Genomic DNA, 24554 nt, shown 5'->3' with positions numbered 1-24554 from the left:
CGTGGGCCTAACTACAAAACATCATCCATACATCTGCTTCTCCTTTCTGGGAGCTGGTGTCCATCTCCTGCAGTCACTGTGCGAGAGGCGGGGACATCCTGGACAGCTCGTAAGTCCATCACGGGACACATGGAGACAATCGAGACAACCAACCACTCGCATTACCACCCACACATAGGGACAACATCGCCGGGAGGCGATCCTGTGACCTTCTTGCTTAGAGGCGACCGCTCCAACCACTGTTCCACCTTAACTAATGGATGTAACGTGACAAACCAGACTCTTCTTCAATCTGGCTCAAAATGAAACAACTGAAAACAACCTCACTGTTTTTCAGTACAGTAGTTTTAACGGAGCGTTTCACTGAAGTATTTCACCAGTTTGATCGTTTAATATTGTTTTTGTCTCTGTAGATTCATTTGCTTATGTTTATATATTTAACTGGATTATTGGGTACTGCCTTGAATGGCCGCCACTTATTATTATCCACCTGCCAAGGGTTTCTTAACTTTATATCTTACTCTTCTGTCAACTTTAATGTGGCCGCAACGTGTACCCCCACAAATGTTATATCAAAATGACCGGCTCAGTGCCGTGGTGTGACTTTTGTTGGCGTTTCCATAGTGACATAATTTGCAAACAAATATGCCATTTTTCTAATTCAAAACGTCTGACAGAACTCTAAAATCGCCAGCACGTGGCAGTCCCCGTCTAACTTTCTCCAGGAACTTTCTCGTTCTTTGTTAATTTATTCCTGGTCGCTTACTTTCAATTGAATACATTTAGCTATATCATTGAAATGAGCAAGTCCGAAACCTCTTTTATTTTGGAGGTCCGTTCAGCCGTTTGTGGACGGCTTATCAACGTGACATGGGTCAATCATTTTTGCATTTTTATCAGGCAGAAAAGTTGGAAGCCAAACTTGGGCGATACATCCCATTTGTCACAAATCAAACATTTGTTTCCAGAATTCAGATCTGTTGCTTTTTCAGTCTGTCTACAATGAACGTCATCTGAGGGGACAAAGAAGGTTGTGTCATTTTAGGACAAAAGCATCTTCTAATTCTTATTTTATCAAAATGTTTGTGCCTAACTTTGCCCGTCCTCAGGTCATCTTATCTCTACGACTCGTCACCCTACCTTACGCTTACATATTTGTCTGTTTCTGCAGGAACAGAAGTCATCCGGTCGCTACAACATGTCACGATGTCCAAACTCCGGGTCCACGACCACATCAGATGACCAGCCGCACATCGGTAACTACCGGTTACTGAAAACCATCGGCAAAGGCAACTTTGCCAAGGTCAAGCTGGCACGACACGTCCTAACTGGAAAAGAGGTGGGCATGCGCTGAAAACGTTAATCAGATTTGAGGTTTTCTCTTGAACTTGTTTAAGGATTTGTAGGGTTTCATTTTTTGCCCCTTAAGCAGCAGTCTGGAGCAAGTAATCCTACGTGTGTGCTAACCAACAGTTTTTTGTATTAATTAGATTAAAACCTCCAGACAATACAAATATTTTAACAAACCAAAGTTTTTCTACAGGTTTTGTGTTTGGTGCTGATGTTTTTTGGTTTTCCTGTCACATCACGTACCATCCAGTCCAACGTAACGGTACACCACGTGACCTGCGGTTGGAAGACGCCAGTCAAACAGTCAGTCCTAACGTAATACCAGGACTTTCTGCTTCTTGGCACATTTAGAATCTACATGAATCTACATTTACTCTGTGATGACATTTAGCTGATGAATGGCTTTACCAAATTGTGGTTCTGCTGTGTTGTCTGAACCAGAACCAGTATTTGGCTGTTTTTGTAGTTTACTTGGAGCTTGAAGTAATTTTTGCTGCTAAATTAATAATTTTCAGAATGTTGTGAGAACTTTATAGTCAGAAAGGTTGAACATCAAACTTGTATATGCTTCCATTAGGTAATGTTATTAAACAGCATGGGGTCGATTTTCATTGTTATGCTGATGATACACATTTGTATTTGTCCATGAAACCCAATGAATCCAATCAGCTACTTGGATTACAAGCATGTCTTAAAGACATAAAAACATGGATGACCCTTCATTTTCTGCTTTTAAACTCAGACAAGACTGAGGTTTTGGTTTTTGGACCTGAGCATTTTAGAAATTCATTTTTCAGTCTTTCGCCCTCCTTGGATGGCATTAATCTGGCCTCCAGCTCTAATGTTAAAAATCTTGGTGTTATTTTTGATCAGGACATGTCTTTTATCCCCCACATTAAAAACTTTACTAGAACCACCTTCTTCCACCTGCGTAATATCACTAAAATTAGAAACATCTCATCTAAAAATGATGCAGAAAAACTGGTTCATGCATTTGTCACGTCTAAACTGGACTATTGCAATGGTTTGTTATCTGGGTGTCCAAAAACTTATTTAAAACGTCTTCAGTTGATCCAAAATGCTGCTGCTAGAGTCTTAACCGGAGTTAGTAGGAGAGATCATATCTCTCCAGTTTTAGCTTCTCTCCATTGGCTCTCTGTCGAATCCAGAATAGAATTCAAAATCGTACTTCTAACCTACAAAGACCTCAACAACCTAGCTCCATCTTGTATTACAGATCTTATTGTTCCATATTTTTCTAACAGAGCACTTCACCCCCAGACTGCAGGTTTACTTGTGGTTCCTAGAGTTTCCACAAGCAGAATGGGAGGAAGATCTTCCAGTTATCAGGCTCCTCTCTTGTGGAACCAACTTCCAGTTTCTGTCCGTGAGGCTGACACATTGTCCAGTTTTAAGACTGGGCTTAAGGCTTTCCTTACTGGTAAATCCTGTAGTTAGGATTGGTTTGTTATGCTGCTATAGGCTTAGACTGCTGAGGACAAATTGACCTCATTTCCTTAAATTAATTGTTAAAATAATAGTTTTTATTTGATACTATTTCTATCTTAACACGTGATTCTTGACCTGCCATTGTGTATCTGTTCCTCCTTCCTGTTCCTCTCAAACCGAGCTGGTCGAAGCAGATGGGTCTGGTTCTGCTAAAGGTCTTTTCCTCATGTGGGAGTTTTTCCTTCCCACTGTCGCCTTCGTGCTCGCTCAAGATGAGAGTTCTGCGATGGAGTTAAACTCAAAGCTGCTCCTCAGATAAATAATGTTAAATTATTATTTTTATACGTGAATGTTTCTGTTCAGTGCCCTGAGACGACTCCTCTTGTAACTTGGTGCTTTATAAATAAACTGAATTGGATTGAATTAGTTGACTTTAGCAGGCAGTGAGATTATTTACGACAGCAAACGCCTTCAGATCGCTGAAGTTTAAATGTATATTTTGTTTACCATGCACGTTCAGGTTCGCGGTTACTGTAAAACGTTTTTTTATTATTTCCATATGACTGAAGAATGTTCTTGTGAACACTGCTGTGTAGATTATATTTTAGAAGACTTTTATCAAACAAGGTTTTAGAAAGTTGCAGTTAACTCTATAGACGGACCGATTGCAGTTCCCTAGGCCGGTTCCAATTTTGTAGTCCTCTGACCTGCTGAACATTTTATACAACTTGGATTCTTCTCAAAGAACTATAATTAACAACATGCACTAAAAATTACTGGTTGAATTGAAAATCTAATCTACTAATAAAATGTTTACACTTAAATACCATTCTTTTTTTTTTTTCTTCAAAGCAGAACCAGATTATCAATTTGTCTTTCCTCTCCAGAAATCTAATCCCCCAAATTATTGCACAGAGAATATTCGTACAGATGAGATTCAAGGTTCTTTATTGGCATTCACATCGCATGTGGTACATGAGGTGGAACGAAATTGTGTTCACAGGGTTACATCCAACGATAGCAAAAATATAAAGTGTCAAAAGAAACCATAAATAAGGATCTAAGATATAAACTAATACATATGCTAAATAATAATAATAATAAAACCCAACCTAAAATTAAATTCACCATCCCTATTTTTATGTTTATCTCAAATCCTAAAATTACTCTTAATATTTAAGAATATGTCAGTTTAAATGGCAGCTAAAGGGAAAACACATTTCTGGGCTTTAAAATGAGCAGAAAATTCAACTCCTTAAAATAAAATCCAGTTTTCATTGTGTAGCCTCTTCTTCTACTTGTACTTTTTAAACATTCTACAGATTTTACTAATTTTACTTTAAGTCATGTTAAAATCTTCCAACATCAAAGACATGCTAGGCTAGCACAGATTAGCCTCCTGGCAGTCGTTTTTTTACAAACTACTGAATGTTGCTCGTCTATGGTGCATTCACTGACCTGCAAAAAAAATAAATTTAATGTCGATTTGACGCATCAAGCTAAAAATTGTCCAGTTATACTCACCAGTAGTATAAATGGCACCAAACTAAATTGATGAGACATGAGAAATAGATCAGCCAAGCCTTTTTAGAGTTAATTAAAAAAAAAAAGGCTTAGATGTGTGTTATTTGTCAAGATTTAGATAATCATGCTTGTTGTTTGACTGATTTCTAAATGATGATCTGGTTTCCCGGTAGCTACGGCTACAGAAAGGCTCCGGATCTGATCTAAGGCTTGCACAGCTTTATTCTACAGCTACTGCAGGAGATTAGATCAGCACTGCCAGCCTGAAAAAAAAAAAAAAGCTTAAATGTTTCCTGTGTACTGTAACTCTGCGATCTGTCAGTTTCATGGAGGAGCCGTGTCTTCGTTGAGCTCAGGCCTCGTTCTGCCTGCCTCCCAGTCGAGTAGCTTTTATTATGCGAGGAGAAGAGCACAGTGGGCGTGCTCTGATACGTGACAGCCCTGTGCCTGACACCCTGATAACACTCCACGTGACTCGCTGCTCACGCAAAGAAAAACAAGGGAGAGTCAGACAGGCACAACCAGAAAGAGCAGTGAAAGGAAGAAGTTAGCAGACGACAAAAAAAATCCAAATAAAGCAGATCTCTGTTCTGTAAAGAGCTATTTGTTTCCCTGCCTTTATGTCATTGTCTTCTTTTGTTATGTTTCCTTTATTGCCGCCCACGTCCGAAAAATAAGGAAAGATGATAATATTTTTCTTCCTGTCTGATGTGCGCGTTTGTTTCTTTGTCTGTTACCACAATATCTCTTGACCCACTGGATGATGTTTTATGAAGCTCTCAATTCAGTTTATTTATATCACACCAAATCACAACAGAAGCCGTCTCAGGACACTGAACAGAAACATTCATATATAAAAAATAATAATTTAGCATTATTTATCTGAGGAGCAGGCCGCTTTGAATTTAACTCCATCGCAGAACTCTCATCTTGAGCGAGCACGAAGGCGACAGTGGAAAGGAAAAACTCCCTCATGAGGAAGAAACCTTTAGCAGAACCAGGCTCAGGACAAGCGTCCATCTGCTTCAACCAGCTGGGTTTGGAAGGAACGGATACACAATGGCAGGTCAAGAATCACGTTAAGATAGAAATAGTGTCAAATGAAAACTATTCAATTTTAACAATTCATTTAAGGAAATTAGGTCAATTTGTCCTCCAGTAGTCTTAAGCCTATAGCAGCATTAAGCCGACCCTAACTATAGGATTTATCAAAAAGGAAAGTCTTAAAACTGGACAATGTGTCAGCCTCACGGACAGAAACTGGAAGTTGGTTCCACAAGAGAGGAGCCTGACAACTGAAAGATCTTCCTCCCATTCTGTTTTTGGAAACTCTAGGAACCCCAAGTAAGCCTGCAGTCTGAGAGCGAAGTGCTCTGTTAGGAAAATATGGAACAATAAGATCTGTAATGTAAGAGCTAGGCTGTTGAGGGATTTGTAGGTTAGACGTAAGATTTTGAACTTTTTTCATGGACCTCTCGTTTAGTAATAATTTAATGCACATCTACAGTTGATTAGCATTTAGACTCGACCCTAATCAAGATGTCTGCCACAACTATCCAACCTTAAAAACACAAAAATGACTACAAGTCAGTCAACGATACAAATGTAGACCTACAATTTGGTGTGATACCTGTTCAGACTGATCCTGAACTTAAACAGATTTTTTTTTTTTTTCATATTTGTCATTGACTACTTTTAATTATTGGCTTTTTGAGTCAGCTGTATACGTTAGCAAAATATCTCATCAACTGTTGGAACAGATTCTGCTGACTCTTTCAGGAAACACTCATTGGATGTATCTCTACCACAGATTTACCTTTGGAGCCAACCTGATTAGAGACACCTCGTCACTGCCAGCTCACCTTAATAAACATTAAACCGTTCTAAGTCAGTCAATGGTAGATGTTTTGCTTCAGTTTGGTTGTGGTAGCAGCTGAGATAACACTGGGGGTCTGCTCGTATCATTGGCTTTTCGTAAGCAACATAAGATTCTGTAATAAATTAGAGATGCACCGAGCCGATATTAACACCGGTATCGCACTGATATCGAAAATTCTTTATCGGGTATCGGTGGAGACGCTCTTAAGTTAATTCAGCACTGGGTTTCCCCGAGTCTTATCGGTATCTGAAGTGAAAAAAGTGGATCCATGCATCCCTAGTAATAATCAATTTCTGTTTTGCTTCCAGGTGGCTGTCAAGATCATAGATAAGACTCAGCTCAACTCTTCCAGTTTGCAAAAGGTGGGTTTCTTTAACTCGATCTCTTCCTCACACAAACGGGCACAAATGTAAAATCTCACTCCTTCCCATCCCTTTTCTTCGAAGTCGTTTTTCCCGCCCCACACGTTCTCCCTTCTCCCTGCGCCTCTGTATCCGTCTGAAGTGGTCCGGTTTTCAGAGAGAGTTTTAATTACAGGAAACAAGCTGCAATTACTGACTTTGATCGTGGCAGGGTGGGGTCTGTCCACTTACACGCACACGGCCCAACCATGTGTACGCGCACACTGAAAGCACATACAAGACACTCATCTAGTCGGAGCACTCGCATCTAAATCCAGACTCGTGTGGCAAAATGCAAAGACGACACCGAAAGAGCAGAAGTAATTTAATTTATAGTCGCATGTCCTTAAAATATATATAAACATGCTCATCTGAAAATCAACGTTAAAGTCACAGTTTTAACTTTCAAAACTATCCAAAGCGTCTGTGCTCAGTAATCCAGGTATACAATCCAACAATTTTCAGTCAGGTCATCTGGAAATTTTCTTTTTTTTTTTGTGCTGAAACGCTTCACCATCTTAGCACCAACAAAACTGGTTTGTTCCACTTTGGAGTAAGCTGTTTGGGGGAAGAATCAGTTTTGTGTTGTGTGTTTCCTTGACTGATGAAGCCTTCTGGATGGAAGGTGAAACGTTTCAGCACAAAAAAAAAAAAAAAAAGAAAATGTCCAGTTGACCAGACTGAAAATTGTTGTATCCAAAGCGTTTATAACAAATCCTGAACAACTCAACATTTTGGCTACAACAGATTCCGTTTCCTGTTTTCTTTTAATCCATACACATTTCTTAACAATGAGGTAAAAACTTGAAGTATTTACTTTCTTCGAATATTTTCGTTTTATTAAACCAACTTAACATATATTGCAGCTTGATTTTAATGTTATTTCATAAGTTTGACGTGATTTATTATGTATAGGGCTCAAAACTGATGATTTTGTGAGTAAAAACAAGTTAGTTAAGAGAACGAGAATGAGTTTTATCCTAAAAGTAGAAACTCTTTCATGGCTTGAAGAAAGACATGCGGTAGAACTCTACTGCGGCACGTAATGTTCTCAAAAGAATGGAAGACCCGATCTCTATCAAATGCAAAAGTTTTGGAACCCTCAGTGGACCTTCAAGCCTTTAGCTAGATGATGATGATAATCATGATGAAGAGATTTGGTCTCACCAGTTCAGTCGTGAGGAAGAAGAGGAACTGAAAACGATCAGTTCAGGTAAAAAAAAATAAATAAAAAATCAGTTCATGTGTTCTAAATAATCACAGAGTGAATGTTTATGAAGCATTCACTCTATTGTGATCCATTTTTCTTCCAGGTGTGTTTCGGTGTGATTCACATCCTGCAGGTTTTGTGCTATTTCAACAAATGTACATCAAAACGTTCGGCTCTTTCAAGGCAATCCTGCTATGACTTTTGATATTGGTGCAGCTTTAGCTTTTTGAAATATTTAGTCTTTTCTGCCATTTTTTTTCTCATAGAAAATGAATTTAGCTCATTTTCCATCCTTCAAATCTTTACATCTGTTTACAACCTTTAATGCTCCTTTCACATTTGGTTCCAGCTCAGCTTCTTTCAGCTTCTTTGTGCAAATTTAAACGTTTTTCAGCTACTTTCAGCTGTTTTGTGCTCCTTTCAGGATCTTTCTGCTAACTACATTTTGTGCTTCTAACTTCTTTCTGATAATTTCAGCTTGTTTGTTGCGCTTATTTCAGTTTATTTCTGCAAGTTTTAGCGTTTTCTGCCATTTCAGCTACTATTTAGCTGTTCATGCTATTTTTAGCTCTTTTTTTGTTAGCTAATTCCAATTTTTTTGCATTCCTTTCCACCTATTTCAGCCTAGTTCAGCAAAAATGTGCTCTCTCCATTTCCTTCTGGTAATTTAAGCTTTTTTAGCTACTTTTTAGCTGGTTTTTGGTCATTTCAGCTTTTTCAGATAATTTCCACTTTTTTTCATTTCTAGTTCTTTCAGCAAACATGTTCTTTCTGCTTTCTTCTGCTAGTTTAAGCTTTTTCTACTTTTCCAGCTATCCTTTTAACATTTTTAGCTAATTTCTGCTGTTTTCAGATAAATTCAAGGTTTTTGTGGTAATTTCTGCTACTTTGAGCCGAATTGATTTATTTCTGCCAATTTCAGCTTGGTGTGATCCTTTCAGCATTTTTCTGCTAGTTTCAGTTTTTCTGCTATTTCAGCTCCTATTTAGCTGTTTTTCCACTTCCTTCTCAATCAATCAATCAATCAATCAATCAATCAATCAATCAATTTTATTTATAAAGTAGGTAGGTTCTTCTGGTAGGTTAAGCTTCTTTCTGCCTTTTCAGCTACTTTCCAGCTGTCTTTTTTTTTATTGTTGTTGCTAATTTCAGCATTTTTTTTGTAGCTGATTTCCTTTTTGTGCTCATTTCTGCTTATTTAAACCTTTTTAAACACGTATTTGTTCTTTCTGCTTTCTTCTGCTAATTTAGGCTTGCTCTTCCATTTCAGTTAAATTTCAGCATGTTTTTTAAGCAAGGTTCAGCTGTTTTTCTGCAAGTTCTTCTGCTATAAGCATTCACACCACATTTTCTCAGGACGTACAATGTCTCTAGTTATTGTATTTGTTGTATATGGGTTAGGGCTCTGAACCACTTTGAATAAATTCAGTTTATTCTTTCCGGATCAAGAAGCTTACAACTAGTCTGAGCGGGGCCAAAACTACCCCAGTTCCAGTTTTTCATATTAGTTCACAGGAACCCTTATTTTATAAACCTTCACACTGTTGTCAGCATGTTAATAAAATTGTGTTTTCAAAAAGTATAAAAGCACAAACGTTACTCCTGAAGAACATGATGTGAAATTGTCGCATATAGGCAGTAACATTTGAAATTCAAAGAAATGGGAGAGTGGTGGTGGTGCAGAGGTGGGCCTGTGATCAGAAGGTCGCTGGTTCAACTCCCCGGACTGACATCAAAATCTGGGTGGAAAAGGTGAAACGCCTACACCTGCCCCCACCCTCTTTGGCCCCACTCTGGGCCCTTGAGCAAGGCTCTTAACCCCCACCATCTGCTCCCCCGGGTGTCCTACATGGCAACTCTCTGCTCCACACAGAGGGCTGTGGTAGCTCGTGGTCTGTGGTTGATCAGGAAGGGCATCCGGCGTAAAAACAATCGGTAAGTCTTTAAGTCAAGTTAGTTGGCCGTGGCCACCCCTGAAGAAGGAGCAGCCGAAAGAAAAAAGGACAGAATACAAAGAAACACCACGTCAGTCTGCGGCCTGCTGGTTTTATACTCATGCAACGTTTCTGCCTCATTTTCTCGCAGCTCTTCCGGGAGGTGAGAATCATGAAGTTGTTGAATCATCCCAACATAGGTGAGTCCAAACGAAACCCGATTGTCCACTGTGTCATCACTGTTAGACATTTCAAGGGCACATGTTCACGTGCTCATTATTTTCTTGCTTTTGCTTTTCCTTTTTTTGCCCGATGGCTCTCAACTTCTATCCAAATACTCCTTTTCCACCTCCCCCATTCTTCCTCTTTCTTCCTCTCTGCCTGCAGTCAAGCTCTTTGAGGTGATAGAGACAGAGAAGACTTTGTACCTGGTAATGGAGTACGCTAGTGGAGGTAAGCACATGTTCCTGTGAAATCATTGACCCTACAGCTGCTGTGTTACGTAATAAGCTAAAGGTCTCGGCTAACATAAAGCTAATAATGTATGGGCTAAAATGTAATCTTTAGGAAAAACACGACTTATTGTTGATTAGTTTTATTATGTTATTCTATGTAAATAAAATGTTAAGATATGAACTCAGACTTGCAGCACTTCTACGAATCCCTAAAGCAAAGAGCTCGGTTCATCGGTGTCTCGTGTTTTTCCAGTTTGAAGGAAACGAGCGTCAAGTTCCAACACTAAATCTTGTTTTTTCTTCTTTTCTTTTATTTCAGGAGAAGTGTTTGATTACTTGGTGGCCCATGGCAGGATGAAGGAAAAAGAAGCACGTGCCAAATTCAGACAGGTGTGTACGAGGAAAAGTCCTTTAGGGGAGGGCAGTATGTTAAAAATATCATCTCACAGTTTTACTGTTGATTCTTGATTATAGCGCAAATTACAAAACAGTGCAATCGAACTATTTTCCCCATGTGAACTCGTAGCCTTATAAGGAAATAAATACTAACAGATTTTAATGGGTTTGTGCAGTTTGTCAACTTTAACAAATTATTTATTTTATTTTATCTTTATTTTACCGGGTGAAATGTTTGAGAACCAGTTCCCATTTACAAAATTTAATAATCAAAAAACAACCGATCACATTCAAACACTAATAATTCATATAATAAAAGTGTCAAAATGCTGTCAAAGTAGTAAAACACTACTTAGCTAAAAGTATGTTGGCTAATACTAACAAAATATATAGCAAAATACCAACAATAAAACTCAATGTAGTGGAAAAACAACTAAATTGCTCAGAGGGCCACAGTTACTAAAAGCCAACAGCTCAGGGGCTGGAAATCCAGCAGTTATTGTCATTAATTAAGCTTGTTTGACATTTTAAAATCTTGTTTTATTTTAAATGAACCCATTGGTGGGCCTGATTTGGCCCCCGGACCACCATTTGAATAGTCCACGTCTAGATAAACCAAACAAAATGCTAAATAAGAAGCTAAAAGTAGTCAAATGTTGCGTAAAGCAGCAATGAGCTCGATGCAAGTTAAAAGCAGCAAAGAGCTAGCTAGAAAGTAAATTAGCTAACAGGCTAGCTAAACGCTAAAGTGGAATTCAGTAGTAGAATTAGCTTTAAGAGGATTAGCATTGGTAACATTAGTATTAGCAGTAACAGTATTGGTAAAATTTTAAAAGTTGCAAGATTTAAAAGTCGTGGCGCGCAACATGCTAAACATGAAAATTTGTAAAAATGGCTCAGTGGGTACAGAAGTAGTCAGATGCCCCAAAAAGAGGGGGAGAAATAACAGGAAAACCAAACTGTGAATGCTACATCAGCATTCACCCAACTAATGTGATTGTACGATGTGTTACTGGATTGTTTATCTCCTACGGTAAAACACACTCGTTTTGAAAACTGAAATAAAAATGAACATTAGGAAGTAAACTGGTTATCTGTGAAGTGCAACGAGATTCAGAACAAAGACCGTCAAAGTGTAATGTGTTCGTATTCTGGCTAGGTGCTTTGATAACCTTGAAACGTTCGATGCAGATTGAACTGCAGTTAATTAAGGACCAACCTGAAGAGAATTTTAAAGAACAACTTTGCTTAAACTCCTTTTTTAAGTAATTAATGGTTGAGCAATAAAATATAAAACGGGCAGGGGCACAGTTTAGATCTTGTGCCCTCGCTTGTTTCTCCTAATTGTCTCCTAATTAAATCCTAATAAAGCATCTTTGCTTATTTGTCTAATGAGCCGTCTAATCATCTTGTCTTTTCTCTCCAGATTGTGTCAGCGGTGCAGTATTGCCATCAGAAATGTATAGTACACAGAGACCTCAAGGTGAGAGCACACGCATTAAACAAACGTGTCGTTGAATTTTATTATTTATTTACCTTCATTTCACCAGACTGAGATTAGAGATGCATGATATTGGATTTTTTGGCCGATATGTTAAAACTTATTTGGCCGATACCAATACCGATATTTTCCCCCCTAGACCTACTTACAGAGACTACAAAGCTTTCTCTGCTGTGGAGTTAAAATACTACATTATTCTGCATGGTCTTTGTCAGTTTGGCCTGCTACTAAATGCAGATGCCAAAAAGGGGGCTGGATGATGCAACACTCTGTGGATTACGTTTAATGTCAAATTTATTCATGACATTTACTCGAACAGTGTAAATTTTCACAATTCTAAGCTCAACCTGTTCACCAGCGACGGGTGAAAAGCACATAAGTAGCGGTGCATTAATAGATACACATAGTTTCTTAAATTAAAAAATGAACTTAAAAACAGAAGCCTTTTACTGAGTATCGTGAGTTTTGATGGAATGTCCGATATTTAACTTTATCGCTTATATCTGCCGATACCATGCCGATAATATTGTGCATCCCTAACGGAGATCACTGAACTCTTGCAAGGCAGCCCAACATGCATGTTTATGGGAATTACAGTCTGTTCTGTCAGAGAGGAAGCTCCCGCTCTCTATCTCAGCCTATTAATCTTAATATGATTTCATTTTGAGATTAAATGCTGCCCCCACAAACAAACGACCCAAAGGTTAATCACAGAGGTGAGGTAATGGGCTCGTTACGGTGTTTTGAGTTTCAACTAAAACACACAGCCAAGAACGTTTGTATAAAAACTCCTCTCTGATTTTCCTCTTTTAGGGCCCTTTGTGTTATTTCTCTTTTTATTTCACAGCATTTTGCTCCAAAGCTCAGTCACAGCTTCTGCTCTGATCCAGGTCATTGTGGTCCATTGTATTATTCAGGGTTTTAAATCCTCTTACTGGACCAGAAGGCAGACGTGTAGACATTATCATGATTACTGTCGCAGTCACCTCAGTGGAACCCACTAAAACACAAGTGGATAAGTGACGTTTTTAATAAAAAATAGTTTGGGATTAAAAAAAAGGCAACATTGGCATCGAAGGTTTCTGCTAGATGTCCTCAATAATCCAAACTCAACCTTTTTAGAATTCTGCTAGATGTCCTCAATAATCCAAACTCAACCTTTTTAGAATTCTGCTAGATGTATACTTGTCAGTATTGTAATTCTGCACATTGAATCGTTCCCAATTTAAAGGACAAATGTGAAATCCAGCAAGTTGCGTTGATCCGAGTTCATAAACAGTCTTAAAAAAAATGCCAAAATTCATTTTAGTAGTTTTCAGGTCTGTATAAGTTCTCAGAAAATCAAGTACTGTAGTTGAAAAAAATTATAATTCTGATCAAGCTTTTGATTTTGGTGTTTCACCCCAAAAATCGTCATCTGGCCCCCCTTTGAAAACTTCCTAAAGATGCCTCTGGATATGTATTTAGCTGACCAGCACACATGGCAATGCATGAAGACTATTATTTAGGAATTTATTCAGTTTTTCAACTTGGGGTGATGGGAATTTGTAAATTCTGATTAAAAATGTTTTGTCTAGGTCAAAAAGAGCTCATGTTCTTTTGTGTGTTTAAGGAAAACATACTCCCCTATCTTTAGTAGGTAGTTGTTTATCCTTACAAGATGGCTTGTATCCGTAATAAAAAATAACTTTTGAAACACACATCCAAATATTTTACAAAAGCATACACATTTTAAAAAACTGCACTAAAGTACAAACTTGAAACATTAAAGAACATTTATGGATGTTTTGATATAAAAAAAAAAGACTCAAACTCTGAACAATTGAGTCTCAAAGTATGAAATGTGTGACCCTGGTTGATCCTATTCAGCAGGAGTAAGTTTTAATCAGCATGGATTTAGGGTTGAGAATAATCTGTGCTGACTTTATTAAAGTGTGTGGGGCGGGTGGGGGTGAAATGATTATTTATTAAAAACCTTCAGGTTGTAGCACCACATCAGCTCTAAAATGCACCATCAAACTCTTTTAAAAAATTGTCAATAAAAAGATTCTGGATGAAACATTCATTTGTTCATGTGTTCGCGTCAGCTCAGGGGTTAGAGTTAGATGTCCGTTTTGTGTTTAATGTGCTCATTCACCCAGAAACTCGCAGAAGCTGCAGAGTTTTCAGAGCAAGTTGAAAGGAGAGCGCTCGTGTTGCTAGGCAACCCCAGCCTCCCCACTTGGTGGCTCACTTTATGCTTAAAGAAACACGCACAATCGCACACAAAAGTACAAGCCTCGGCAGCTCGCCTTGCCCATTGTGTGCTGCCTGCCAGCCCCACGCCATTACTCTGAAAGAGCTCTTTACGTCCAACAGGTTGTTGTTTTTTCCCTAAAGAGCGTCGGGCAACAGTCTTTAACTAACTGGAGTACTTTTATATTTCAAACTCTAGCAACTCACTGAATATGTTACCGTTTCTCAACGTAGATTTAAACTTTGTTGATACGATCTTTTATATGGGTTCATACACGTAAAGATGAACCGTTTTGGACAAAGCAGTGTCCTGTATCAGAATCAGCATAAGCTTTATTATCATTGTACCGGGATACGGTGAGATTATGTTTGTACAGTCGTCCGAAAGATGGGCGGAGTGCACGTTGCAGCTGCTAGCATAGCGCGGCCCATTATTCTTTATCAGAATACTTTGATAGAAAAGAGGAAAAAGCCATGAGGGTGGATAGTGGTATTACAAAAAAGATCTCTTCACATCTTGCCCTTTCGGGACACTATTTAAGACATCAAAAATCTACCAGCAAGCACATTTATAAACACATTACATATACATTTGACGTCATGATGTTGAGATTGGTCCATGAGCACTTTCAGATAGGCCATGGTCCTGAAAAGATGTTGGTCAGCCTGCACAGAAGTTTGCGGGGGGTTGTAATAGACAAAGATTTTCCTTAGTTTACCCATGTCCCAGGAGAAATTTGATAGTCGGCCCGCATCCGAGGCCAAACGGGGGAGTCGGATTCAGATAAGCCACAATTGTTGATTTTCTTCAGGCAGACTGTTTTTTTGTTTTTTTTTTCTTGTCAGCTTTGAGTCCTGCTGGAACTTTCAAGATCCAAAATGACCAGATTTATGGGCATTCCACTGATGCGTGCTATGAGCCTTGTTCAAGGTCGACGCCAACATGCTGGCGAGTCCTAGAAGCCGCAGGTGGCCTGTGATTCTCGCAAATCACTTCCATCTTACGGTTTAGCTCGTAAATCGGCTGATTTTGAGTACTCGTAGCAGTACTACTATATATACTGTATAATATGAATCAACGCTGGAACGCAAATAGCAGGGGGGTGTCTGGGGTCCTCCCCAGAAAATTTTGAATAAAGTAGATGTGATTTCCTGCATTTTTCTGTATTTTAATGGGTTGTTAAACATCTGCGTTTACCTACATTTGTAAACACTCTGCTTCTGTCAAGCATCTTACTCCACTCGCCCTTACTTGACGGTTCCGAGCCCGACTCTTCGCTGAATTCACTGTTCGACTCCACATGTGAAACCTCCAGGCGCCGCCTTCGTCTTTTCATGGCAGCTGCATGTGGGCTCCTGTCCGTGTACGACTGCCTGGTTAACTCGGTCGACGCTCACACCCACCACTCTTATAGGAGTGGAAATTTTTTAAGGGTAGAGGCGGAAATGCTTATTGTAATTGAAGGGGCAGCTCGTATGTGATAGTAAGAAGTCGTAAATGGCAGTTGTGTTTAAAATTAGTGTTTATGTATTCATTTTCAGTTTACATATCTAATACGTTTTATTCATTCAAGGCAGTCATATTTGTTCATAACTTTATTTTTAGTAAGTCTGAGAGTTACCGGAATGCACCCTGTCAAAATAAGAGAGTTCCTGGATCCTGTTCCTTCAGGGTCCAGCTCAAATTACTGGTAAGCCCTGCCTGAGACAGTCCAACTCATAATAGCAGGATGTAAGATCCAGGCAGGCAAAGCATACATGGAACACCATAACCAAGTGGCGAGAATAATATACAGGAGCATCTGTGCTGAATATGGACTGGAGGTCCCACAGTCAACGTGGGACACTCCACCAAATGTGGTGGAGAATCAAAGGGCTAAGATGCTGTGGGACTTCCAGATCCAAACAGGTGACGGCTAACCAACCAGACATTGTGCTGGTTGACGAGCATGAGAAGAAGGCAGTAGTGATAGATGTAGCAATCCCATGTGGTGGTATTTCTCAGGCTTCTTGCGCTGTTTCTTTCTGGTATTACAAAAGGCTGAAAGAGGAAATACAGAAGTAGTGGAAAGTCAAAGCATCATTAGTCTCAGTGGTCAAGTTCAATAATCTTTATTATTCCCAAGGGGCAATTTGTTTCACAGTCAGTAGGCACACAAAACATCCATAGACACAAGACATTGAGACATTAAAATAATACATGAAATCGTTGTTTGTTGAGAAGCCTGATCGCTACAGGGATGAATGAGTTTTTCAGTCTGTTGGTCCTACATCTGTGTAGCAGATGCCTGCGTCCAGATGGAAGCAACCTGAACTCACCATGGAGCGGGTGGTCAGGATCTGCCAGAATCAGCCTGGCCTTGTCCACTGACCTCACCTTGTGTAGGTCAGTGAGGTTCTGTAGATCTATGCCAACAGTTTTGCTGCACATCCTGACAGTCCCCGAGAGTCATTGGAGCACTTGGAGCTGTGACTCCCAAACAGGAAGAGTGGCTCCAACAGATCCCAGGAACTACCTCAGAGATCTCTGTCTAGAAGAGTTCAGTCCTAGGAACAGCTGAGATAATGAACAGACCCCCAGGCCTCTGGTAGAGGATCTGAGTTTGAAGTGAAGTTGAACCGCCCAAATGACGAGTAAGGCGAGCTAGGTGATTTTCTTTTGTTCCTACATCTCCCAGATTAGTTTGTTCATTTTAAAGGTAGTCATTTTTCAATGTCATGAAGACTGGTCTAAAAAAATAAAACGAGTAAGAAACTAAATCTGCACATTTTTTCCTCATATTGATCATTGATGTGTCCTAAAATTATAAACTTGCAACTGAAATTTCTGAATGGCTGCCAACTACCTTCTGCGCTTGTTTATCTGCAAAAATGGCGAAAGTGACTAAAAAACGGTGGAAAAGCTACTTAAGCTGAAAAGACTTGCCATTCTGGCAGAAGTTTCCCAAAAACCACACGTTTGAAAGCCGAGCTGTCCTTACGGCGCTCCACCGTCCTGCTAGATCTCCATCTTGACAGTTTTCTTACTCATCCTTTCTTTTTTTAGCTCACGTTTAGCAGCAGGTTCACTTCTGTATTTCCACCTAAATGTATTCTCGGCTCTCTTTTACTTTGTTTTCTACGGATTCAGCTGAGTTCTTTGTTTGCATCGAGTGCGTACCCACGTTTCAGAATCACTTATCAAAACATCTGGACAGTTACTGGAGTAAATGCTTCCAAACGTCACTATTTGATGTACTTCAGGGTAATCCTGTGTATGTTTTGATTTCACAATTTGCATTGAGCGCCTTTAACTCAAACTTTCTGATTACTTCCTCTGTTTCACGACAGGCTGAAAACCTGCTGCTAGACGCAGACATGAACATCAAGATAGCTGATTTTGGCTTCAGTAACGAGTTTACTCTGGGGAACAAGCTGGACACTTTCTGCGGCTCCCCGCCCTACGCGGCCCCTGAGCTTTTTCAGGGCAAGAAGTACGACGGACCCGAAGTGGACGTCTGGAGCCTGGGGGTGATCCTCTACACGCTGGTCAGCGGCTCGCTGCCGTTTGATGGACAGAACCTCAAGGTTGGGAAGAGGAGTGTTTGTTTTTGTGTCTGTTCTTGTGCGTTACATAATCTGTTGTCTGCGTTCTGTGGGCGGTTGTAGTTTTCATCATGCTACTTTCTGTTCCTTTTGGCCGACTGAAATTAAAAACTAAACTTATGACTCGTTTTGGAAGTGCTGACTCATTTTAATGTGCATTATGACATTAACGTTGATGTAATGTGAGAAGGGCTTTTAAATACAATCCAGGCTTGTTTAGTTTTGTCATGGATCTACATTTAGTTTTGCTATTAGGGATGCACCAATAAATCGACTAGTGACTGGAATCGGCTGATTTTTAAGCTCAACTGGTGACTGGCCGGCTGATCCCACTTAATGAGATGACTTTTTTTTTTTTTTTTATCTCTCCTGGTCATCAAACGCACCATAAATAAGAGACAATCTATCCACCCTCATTTTTAGCTAGCATGATTTAAATCTGGGCGATGTATCAAATATACTCGATGTATCGCGAGTTTTTCAATTTACGATGGTTAAAACGGCTCTATCGCAATCATCGAATATTATTAGCCTTGAAAACCCGTGTAGTTCTTTTTCTTCCATCTGCGCCAACTACACACGGCCCTCCCTTCTCCCTCACTGAATACAAACATCTCCTCACGTGCTGCTTCACACACACTAACATCATGAATACGGCTCAGCTGAAAAGGATTATTATTTAATTTATACATAATTTATGTAAATAGTTTATTATTCAGACATTTATTTTGTACAGTTAAAGTTGTTTGTTAATTAATGTGGCTGTGTGACAATTGGGACAAAGCTTAGACTCAGAAATATATTTTAATTTCTTTATGGAAAAAAAAATATTGCAATATATATATCGTATATCGCGATTTATCACAACAACAACAAAAAAACGAGATATTAATTATGGTCTATATCGCCCAGCCTAGCAGGATTTAGCCAGCCAGTAATGGTGCTTTTTTATGGAAATTTTTACAGGATGACAAAGATTTAAAGTTTGCAAATTATAATATTTGAAAGGTGTTGAAAAATTAAGCGAGGAGTTCTATAACGTGTTCAAAGCTACAACTAGATTTTTTTTTTTTTTTTCAGAGGAATATCAGCTGCTCGCCTCTACTGTTTATTTTTATTTATCTAGTTTCTGCTTCCTCTTAAACTGATCATCTGGTTCACAATGTTCAGGAGCTATAGTCTGGTTTTATTTTCTATTAGTACAAATACCGCTGTCCAATAACCTGGAAAAAATTATATTGTAGATTTCTGGTGTTAGACAAAGCTTTGTAACCTGATGCTGTTTTGTTGTTTTTATTGCGAGAATCTTTTTAAAAGCTCAAAGTAAAAAGTTTAAATTCAGCCAGAAATTGTGGGAAACGTATTTTTGTCTGCCTGTTTGTATATAGTATAATAGTTATATTTAATTATAGTTCTTAAAGAGAAATCAGAATCTGCATGTCAGTTCTTTATTAAATAAGAAATTTTCCAAAATAACAGTGCGTCTTTGCTTGATGTATATTTAACACAAAGATCTCGGATTCACTGTTTTAGACCAGCCCGATTGTGGCGATAAGGAAAGTTGCCTTTTTTTAATGTCATAATTTATTAAATGTACACGTGTTTTATTTTTTATGCAACAACAAAAAGCTGCTCAACAACCATTAATTTTAACACGTTTTTCTGAGATTTATTTGTTTATATGAACATGAAAAGTGAATATCTGTTTAGTCCAAAATCAAAACAACTGGTTGAAGTGTGTTTTCTAGAGCTTTTTTTAAACTGGTACTAATATTTTAAAGCCGTGGTTTAAAAAAAAACCAAAAACAAACATTTAATTGAATGAATTGAGCACCTATTTTTAAAAACTATATTTTAAGGGTGTAACCACAGTTTACATTTTGACTGAGTGGTTTATATTGTTGAAAAGAAGCCTTAATTGTTGATTTCCCAATATTTTTACTCTGCAGGAACTGCGAGAGCGTGTGCTGCGTGGTAAATACAGGATTCCTTTCTACATGTCCACCGACTGTGAGAACTTGCTGAAAAAGTTCCTGATCCTGAACCCTTCCAAAAGAGGCAGCCTGGAGGTATGCTGCACCAAAACACGAAACACTAAAACACACAGCAGCTCACAGGAGGACAAGGAAATCCCATTTTATGCCCTTTTTATTATCAAATATCTCTCCAGTCCTTTAAACTTAACTTCACTCAGCAACTGTTTCGTGTTTCTCGACAAATAATCTGTTTTCTCATATAAGTGGGACAAAGTTGGTGCACTTGGATTGTTTCTCCAGCCACATGTGACTTTGTTGCTGAAGTGTAAAAGGCTTTTTAAAGGTTTAGTAAGGACACGTTAGTTTGGCATTTATCAGACAAAACTTGCTCAGACTTAAAGGAACGTGATCATCTTTTGTTTAGATAATAAAACAATGGGTGCAGCGTTAAAGCGATCTATTGTGCACTGTCATTTATTGCTTTGTCACGCTAAATATTACAGCAGTGCTGGAAAAACTTTTTAATTTTTAGTTGTCTCAAACCAAAGCAATACAGCTGCTTTAAGCTATTTAAATCATTATTATTTCTCCTGATGCATGCTCAATAATCCAGGCAGAAAAATCTAAAAAAAAAGAGGACCAGATTTAGCTTTTTTAGATTATTATTTCTCGCGTACAGACTCTTCAGTCCTCTTTTATTTCTTCTTCTTTTGTAAATGTTAGGACTTTTGAGCCTGAAGTCATAATATCTGAATATTTGCACTCTCATCTGTTCTTTAAAGATATTTATACCACACTCCACCAAAACAAATCCCTAGCTAGGCGTAAACGAATAGGATAAATAGTCATGTTCTTGTATTTTATTTGACAATTAGATGATATGTGAAGTTATCCATGCTGCTGATTTCTTACCCATAAGCTGCTGTGTTCATACCCATCTGTTCACAACAGACTCATGTTCAGGCTGCTGTTTAATACACCGTATTATTTTAGATTATTGTTATTTAGCGCTTATCTTAGGTCCTTATATACTGTTTATTCTTATGCTTTATATTTTTGGGTGTAAATGGAACCTCGAGTACACAATTTTGTTCCACCTCTTGTACAACATGTGATGCGAATGACGATAAAGAACCTTGAAACTTGAACTCCTGTCGTTCTGATTGTTTGGTTTGATCCCAGCAGCAGATAATGAGGGACCGATGGATGAATGTGGGCTACGAGGAGGACGAACTCAAACCCTATATTGAACCTCAGCCAGATTATAAGGACCCAAGGAGAACAGGTACTGCAGAAATACATTAAAATCTTTTTTTTTTTTACTTCTCGTTCATTAATGATCACTAAAAGACACGAGTGTGAATGTAGTGCTAATCTGTTTTGTTGGTGTTTTTGTGCAGAGAAAATGCTGCGGATGGGATATTCTCAAGAAGAGATTCAGGACTCGCTGGTGAACCAGAAGTACAATGAAGTGATGGCCACCTACCTGCTTCTGGACTACAGGAACTCTGAGGTATAAAAATCCTCTCACACATGCAGTTTGCTGTCTGGCGTTGTTACCAATGCTAACGGACAAACCTGCTTGTTTTACTACTGGTTTTTTATACTCTATAAAAGTTTTAACACGAGTAACTCCATCAGCATCGCTGCATAATGGTGAGAGTGCTAAATCAGAATTCATGCAATCGTTTTGTTGTTTGTTTTTCACGTGTTTTTTTTGTTCTTGTCGTTGAATTACTTCTGCTATGATGGCTGCGGTAGCTCAGTGGTCATTGCCTGAGGTTACAGATTCGAGCCCAGGTTGCATTTGGCGTAAAAGGTTTGCCAATTCTTTCACGCGAGCAAGCTGTGGCAACTCCCGAAGAAAGGAGCAGCTGAAAGAAAGCTTTACTTTGAGCTATCTAGAGCGCTCGTATATCAAAATGTTCAGCGTGCTCAGTCGATCGGTGCTGTGACACCTGGTTTTTGAAACTTTATACTTCTCAAAATATTTCTTTATTTACGTTATTTTCAATAAAATACATTGAAAACTTTAAATTATTTATCTCTGAAAAACACCTGCTTCAACTTACTTCTGCTAATATTGCTACCGCTAAAACTGATTCAGCTCCTGCTAGTAATACTGCAAATGCTAATTCTTTTAATACTATTTATACTAAAGCTAAGACTAGTACTTCTATTTCTAGTACTGTTCAGGCTAATGTTATTTCCACTAATGCCAATTGTGCTAAAAGTGAACATTTAGCTAAATTTAGCAAGCTTTTTGCTACTTTCATTCGAGCTTTATTTTTAGTGCTTAGCTAGCTTTTTGCTACTTGTACATTGTATCTGATTTGCTACTTTTAGCTAACGTTTTGTTGCTTTTAGCTAGAATTGTACCGCTTTAAACTATCAGTTTTTCTTTTATTAGTTAACAATTTGCTACATTTAGTTTTTAGTTAGCATTTTTTTTTTTTGTTACTTTTAGCTTTTCTGTAGCATTTTGCGTATTGTTTTAGTAAACAACACGATACTATTAGGTTTTGTTACAATTTTGCTACTTTTATCAATTGTTTTACTACTTTTTAGATTTTAGTTTGCAACATTTTGTCAGCAGTTTGGTACTTTTTTCAGTAAGCAATCTGCTTTGCTAATTTTAGCTTTCAGCTCACTTTTAGCTTCTTCAGCAAAGTCATTCATAACTTAGCATTAACTCTACTTTTTCACAGAACATTAATTTTCTCTAGTTTTACATGAAACAGCAATAAATCATTTTTCCCCCATTCTCTTGTGTTTGTATCTACACCTCATTTTGTCTTGTTTTCACATTAACACATATTAAAAGCTTTTTTTCCCTCCATCAGCTGGATGAAGGTTGCCTTAAGCCACGACCAGGAAGTGATTTAAGCAACATAAATGCCCCTTCCCCGCCTCACAAGGTATAATGAGACCCCAAAAGTTTTTTTCTTTTTTCCTGCTATCACATGACGACATTTCCTATCCAAAGATGGGGGCAGAAAAGCATTTGGCTGTTTATTCAGAAAAAGACGAGCACATCAACTGTTATCTTGTTTTATCCTATTTGTTTCTTCATTACGTTTAAAGTAGTGCCAATGTCACCCATTTAACAGCTCTATGAATAAAACGACTGTAAACATTAGTTTTATTATTTCATTTATTTGTTATAAATACTGAGAGCAGTTGACTGACCTGAGGCTCTTTCCTCGTCAAGGTACAGCGCAGCGTGTCGTCCAACCAGAAGCCTCAGAACCGCAGAGCCACTGAGCAAGGTGAGATTGATGTCAAAGTAGTTTGTGTGTGTGTGTGTGAGTAAAAAATGGATTAAGATGAAATATTGAAGGTAAAATTAAAGAAAGAGATGAAGGAGGTGGCTTCAGAGTTCATATCCTTGAAGTAGTGTTCTGTCTGACATATTTACATTGTTTTTGTTTGTTTTGGGGGAGTTTAGGCTCCTCCTACTCCAAGAGAGGAGGTCAGTCAGACAACCGATCTGGAGTGGAGGATTCTGGGAGGAAAAGTTCATCAGGCAGCTCTACCACCAAGGTGCCGGCCAGCCCTCTGGTGCCATCTGACCGCAAGAAGAGCGCCACGCCTTCCACTGTGAGACCCACACAGCCTTTAATGATATAAGTTCTGACAGTTGAAATACACTTTTTTATTTTACACAAACAGATTCTGTTATGTAGTGTTAATGTAGTGGGTCGGGTTTGTTTATGAAAAGTGCGTCTTTTCAGCTAAACTTTCAATTCAGCTCAGCTGAAAATGTAAAATGAAGAAAAACGAGCCAATTATGAATCAGCTGTGCAAGTTGTTTTATAAAATCAAACTCGGTTGACTTTTATTTTGAAAGTCATTCTCTTGATTATAACCCGACATGTGCCATCACTTCAAAGGTCAGCGGTAATTTTAGTTAAACATTAAACTTAATAAATGTTTGAAGGTTAGTTTGTAACACGTAGCTGCTGCCACCATTTTATGAATCCATTTTCAGATCTAGTTAATTTTATTCAGCTTCTGCTTTAGATTTGCACAATCAGTAACAATATTTCGATCTGCTCGTAAACCCAGCCATGCTACCAGAAGAAAAGTCTGAATTAGTCTGAACAAATATCAACTAATGATAATAATAATAATAATAATTCACAGAAAACCATCCAAACTACTAGATAACTTTTAATTGATATATAACTCTAGCTAAAGCAAAACAGCAAAAGACTAGCTAAAAGTAGCAAAATGTGTGCCTAAAGTAGCAGAATAGGAGCTAAAAACAGCAGAATTGGAACTAAAATTAGCCAAAAATATTAATAGTAGTAAAACAGTAGCTAGAAACTAGAAGTAGCAAAACCTCTAGCCAATGCAAAAGACTAGCTACAAGTTTGTGCATAAAGTAGGAGCTAAAATTAGCCAAATATTAATCATAGCAAAACAGTAGCTAGAAACTATGAGTAGCAAAAACTCTAGCCAAAGCAAAACACAGCAAAATACTAGCTAAAAGTAGCAATGTGTGCTTAAAGTAGCTAAATAGGAGCTAAAAACAGCAGAATGGGAACTAAAAACTAGCCAAAATATTTATAGTAGTAAAACAGTATCTAAAAACTATGAGTAGCAAAAACTCTAGCCAAAGCAAAAGATTAGCTAAAAGTAGCTAAATGTGTGCAT

The 24554-nt window shown here is 38.3% G+C and overlaps 1 protein-coding gene across 5 annotated transcripts in view; it reads left to right on the top strand.

Annotated features, from left to right (window-relative positions):
* The first annotated feature begins 1176 nt into the window (after positions 1 to 1176).
* mark2b (MAP/microtubule affinity-regulating kinase 2b) overlaps positions 1177 to 24554 on the top strand; it is a 50242-nt gene continuing 26864 nt past the window's right edge. For 3 of the 5 annotated variants that reach the window (XM_037676694.1, XM_037676671.1, XM_037676687.1), the window contains exons 1-13: positions 1177 to 1339; positions 6511 to 6564; positions 9899 to 9947; positions 10135 to 10200; positions 10522 to 10592; positions 12025 to 12081; positions 17665 to 17901; positions 19869 to 19988; positions 21078 to 21180; positions 21296 to 21408; positions 22739 to 22813; positions 23107 to 23164; positions 23344 to 23495. In XM_037676694.1, the coding sequence (XP_037532622.1) occupies positions 1199 to 1339; positions 6511 to 6564; positions 9899 to 9947; positions 10135 to 10200; positions 10522 to 10592; positions 12025 to 12081; positions 17665 to 17901; positions 19869 to 19988; positions 21078 to 21180; positions 21296 to 21408; positions 22739 to 22813; positions 23107 to 23164; positions 23344 to 23495 (1296 nt within the window). In that variant the 5' untranslated portion in view covers positions 1177 to 1198. The remainder of the gene's footprint in view (positions 1340 to 6510; positions 6565 to 9898; positions 9948 to 10134; positions 10201 to 10521; positions 10593 to 12024; positions 12082 to 17664; positions 17902 to 19868; positions 19989 to 21077; positions 21181 to 21295; positions 21409 to 22738; positions 22814 to 23106; positions 23165 to 23343; positions 23496 to 24554) is intronic. The other 2 variants (XM_037676679.1, XM_037676663.1) reach the window with 1 other exon arrangement.

This window comes from Nematolebias whitei, chromosome 1 (assembly GCF_014905685.2).
Source record: "Nematolebias whitei isolate Nwh7 chromosome 1, NemWhi1, whole genome shotgun sequence".
In the NCBI taxonomy this organism is placed as follows: domain Eukaryota; kingdom Metazoa; phylum Chordata; class Actinopteri; order Cyprinodontiformes; family Rivulidae; genus Nematolebias; species Nematolebias whitei.
This window is presented reverse-complemented; position numbering and strand designations above follow the sequence as displayed.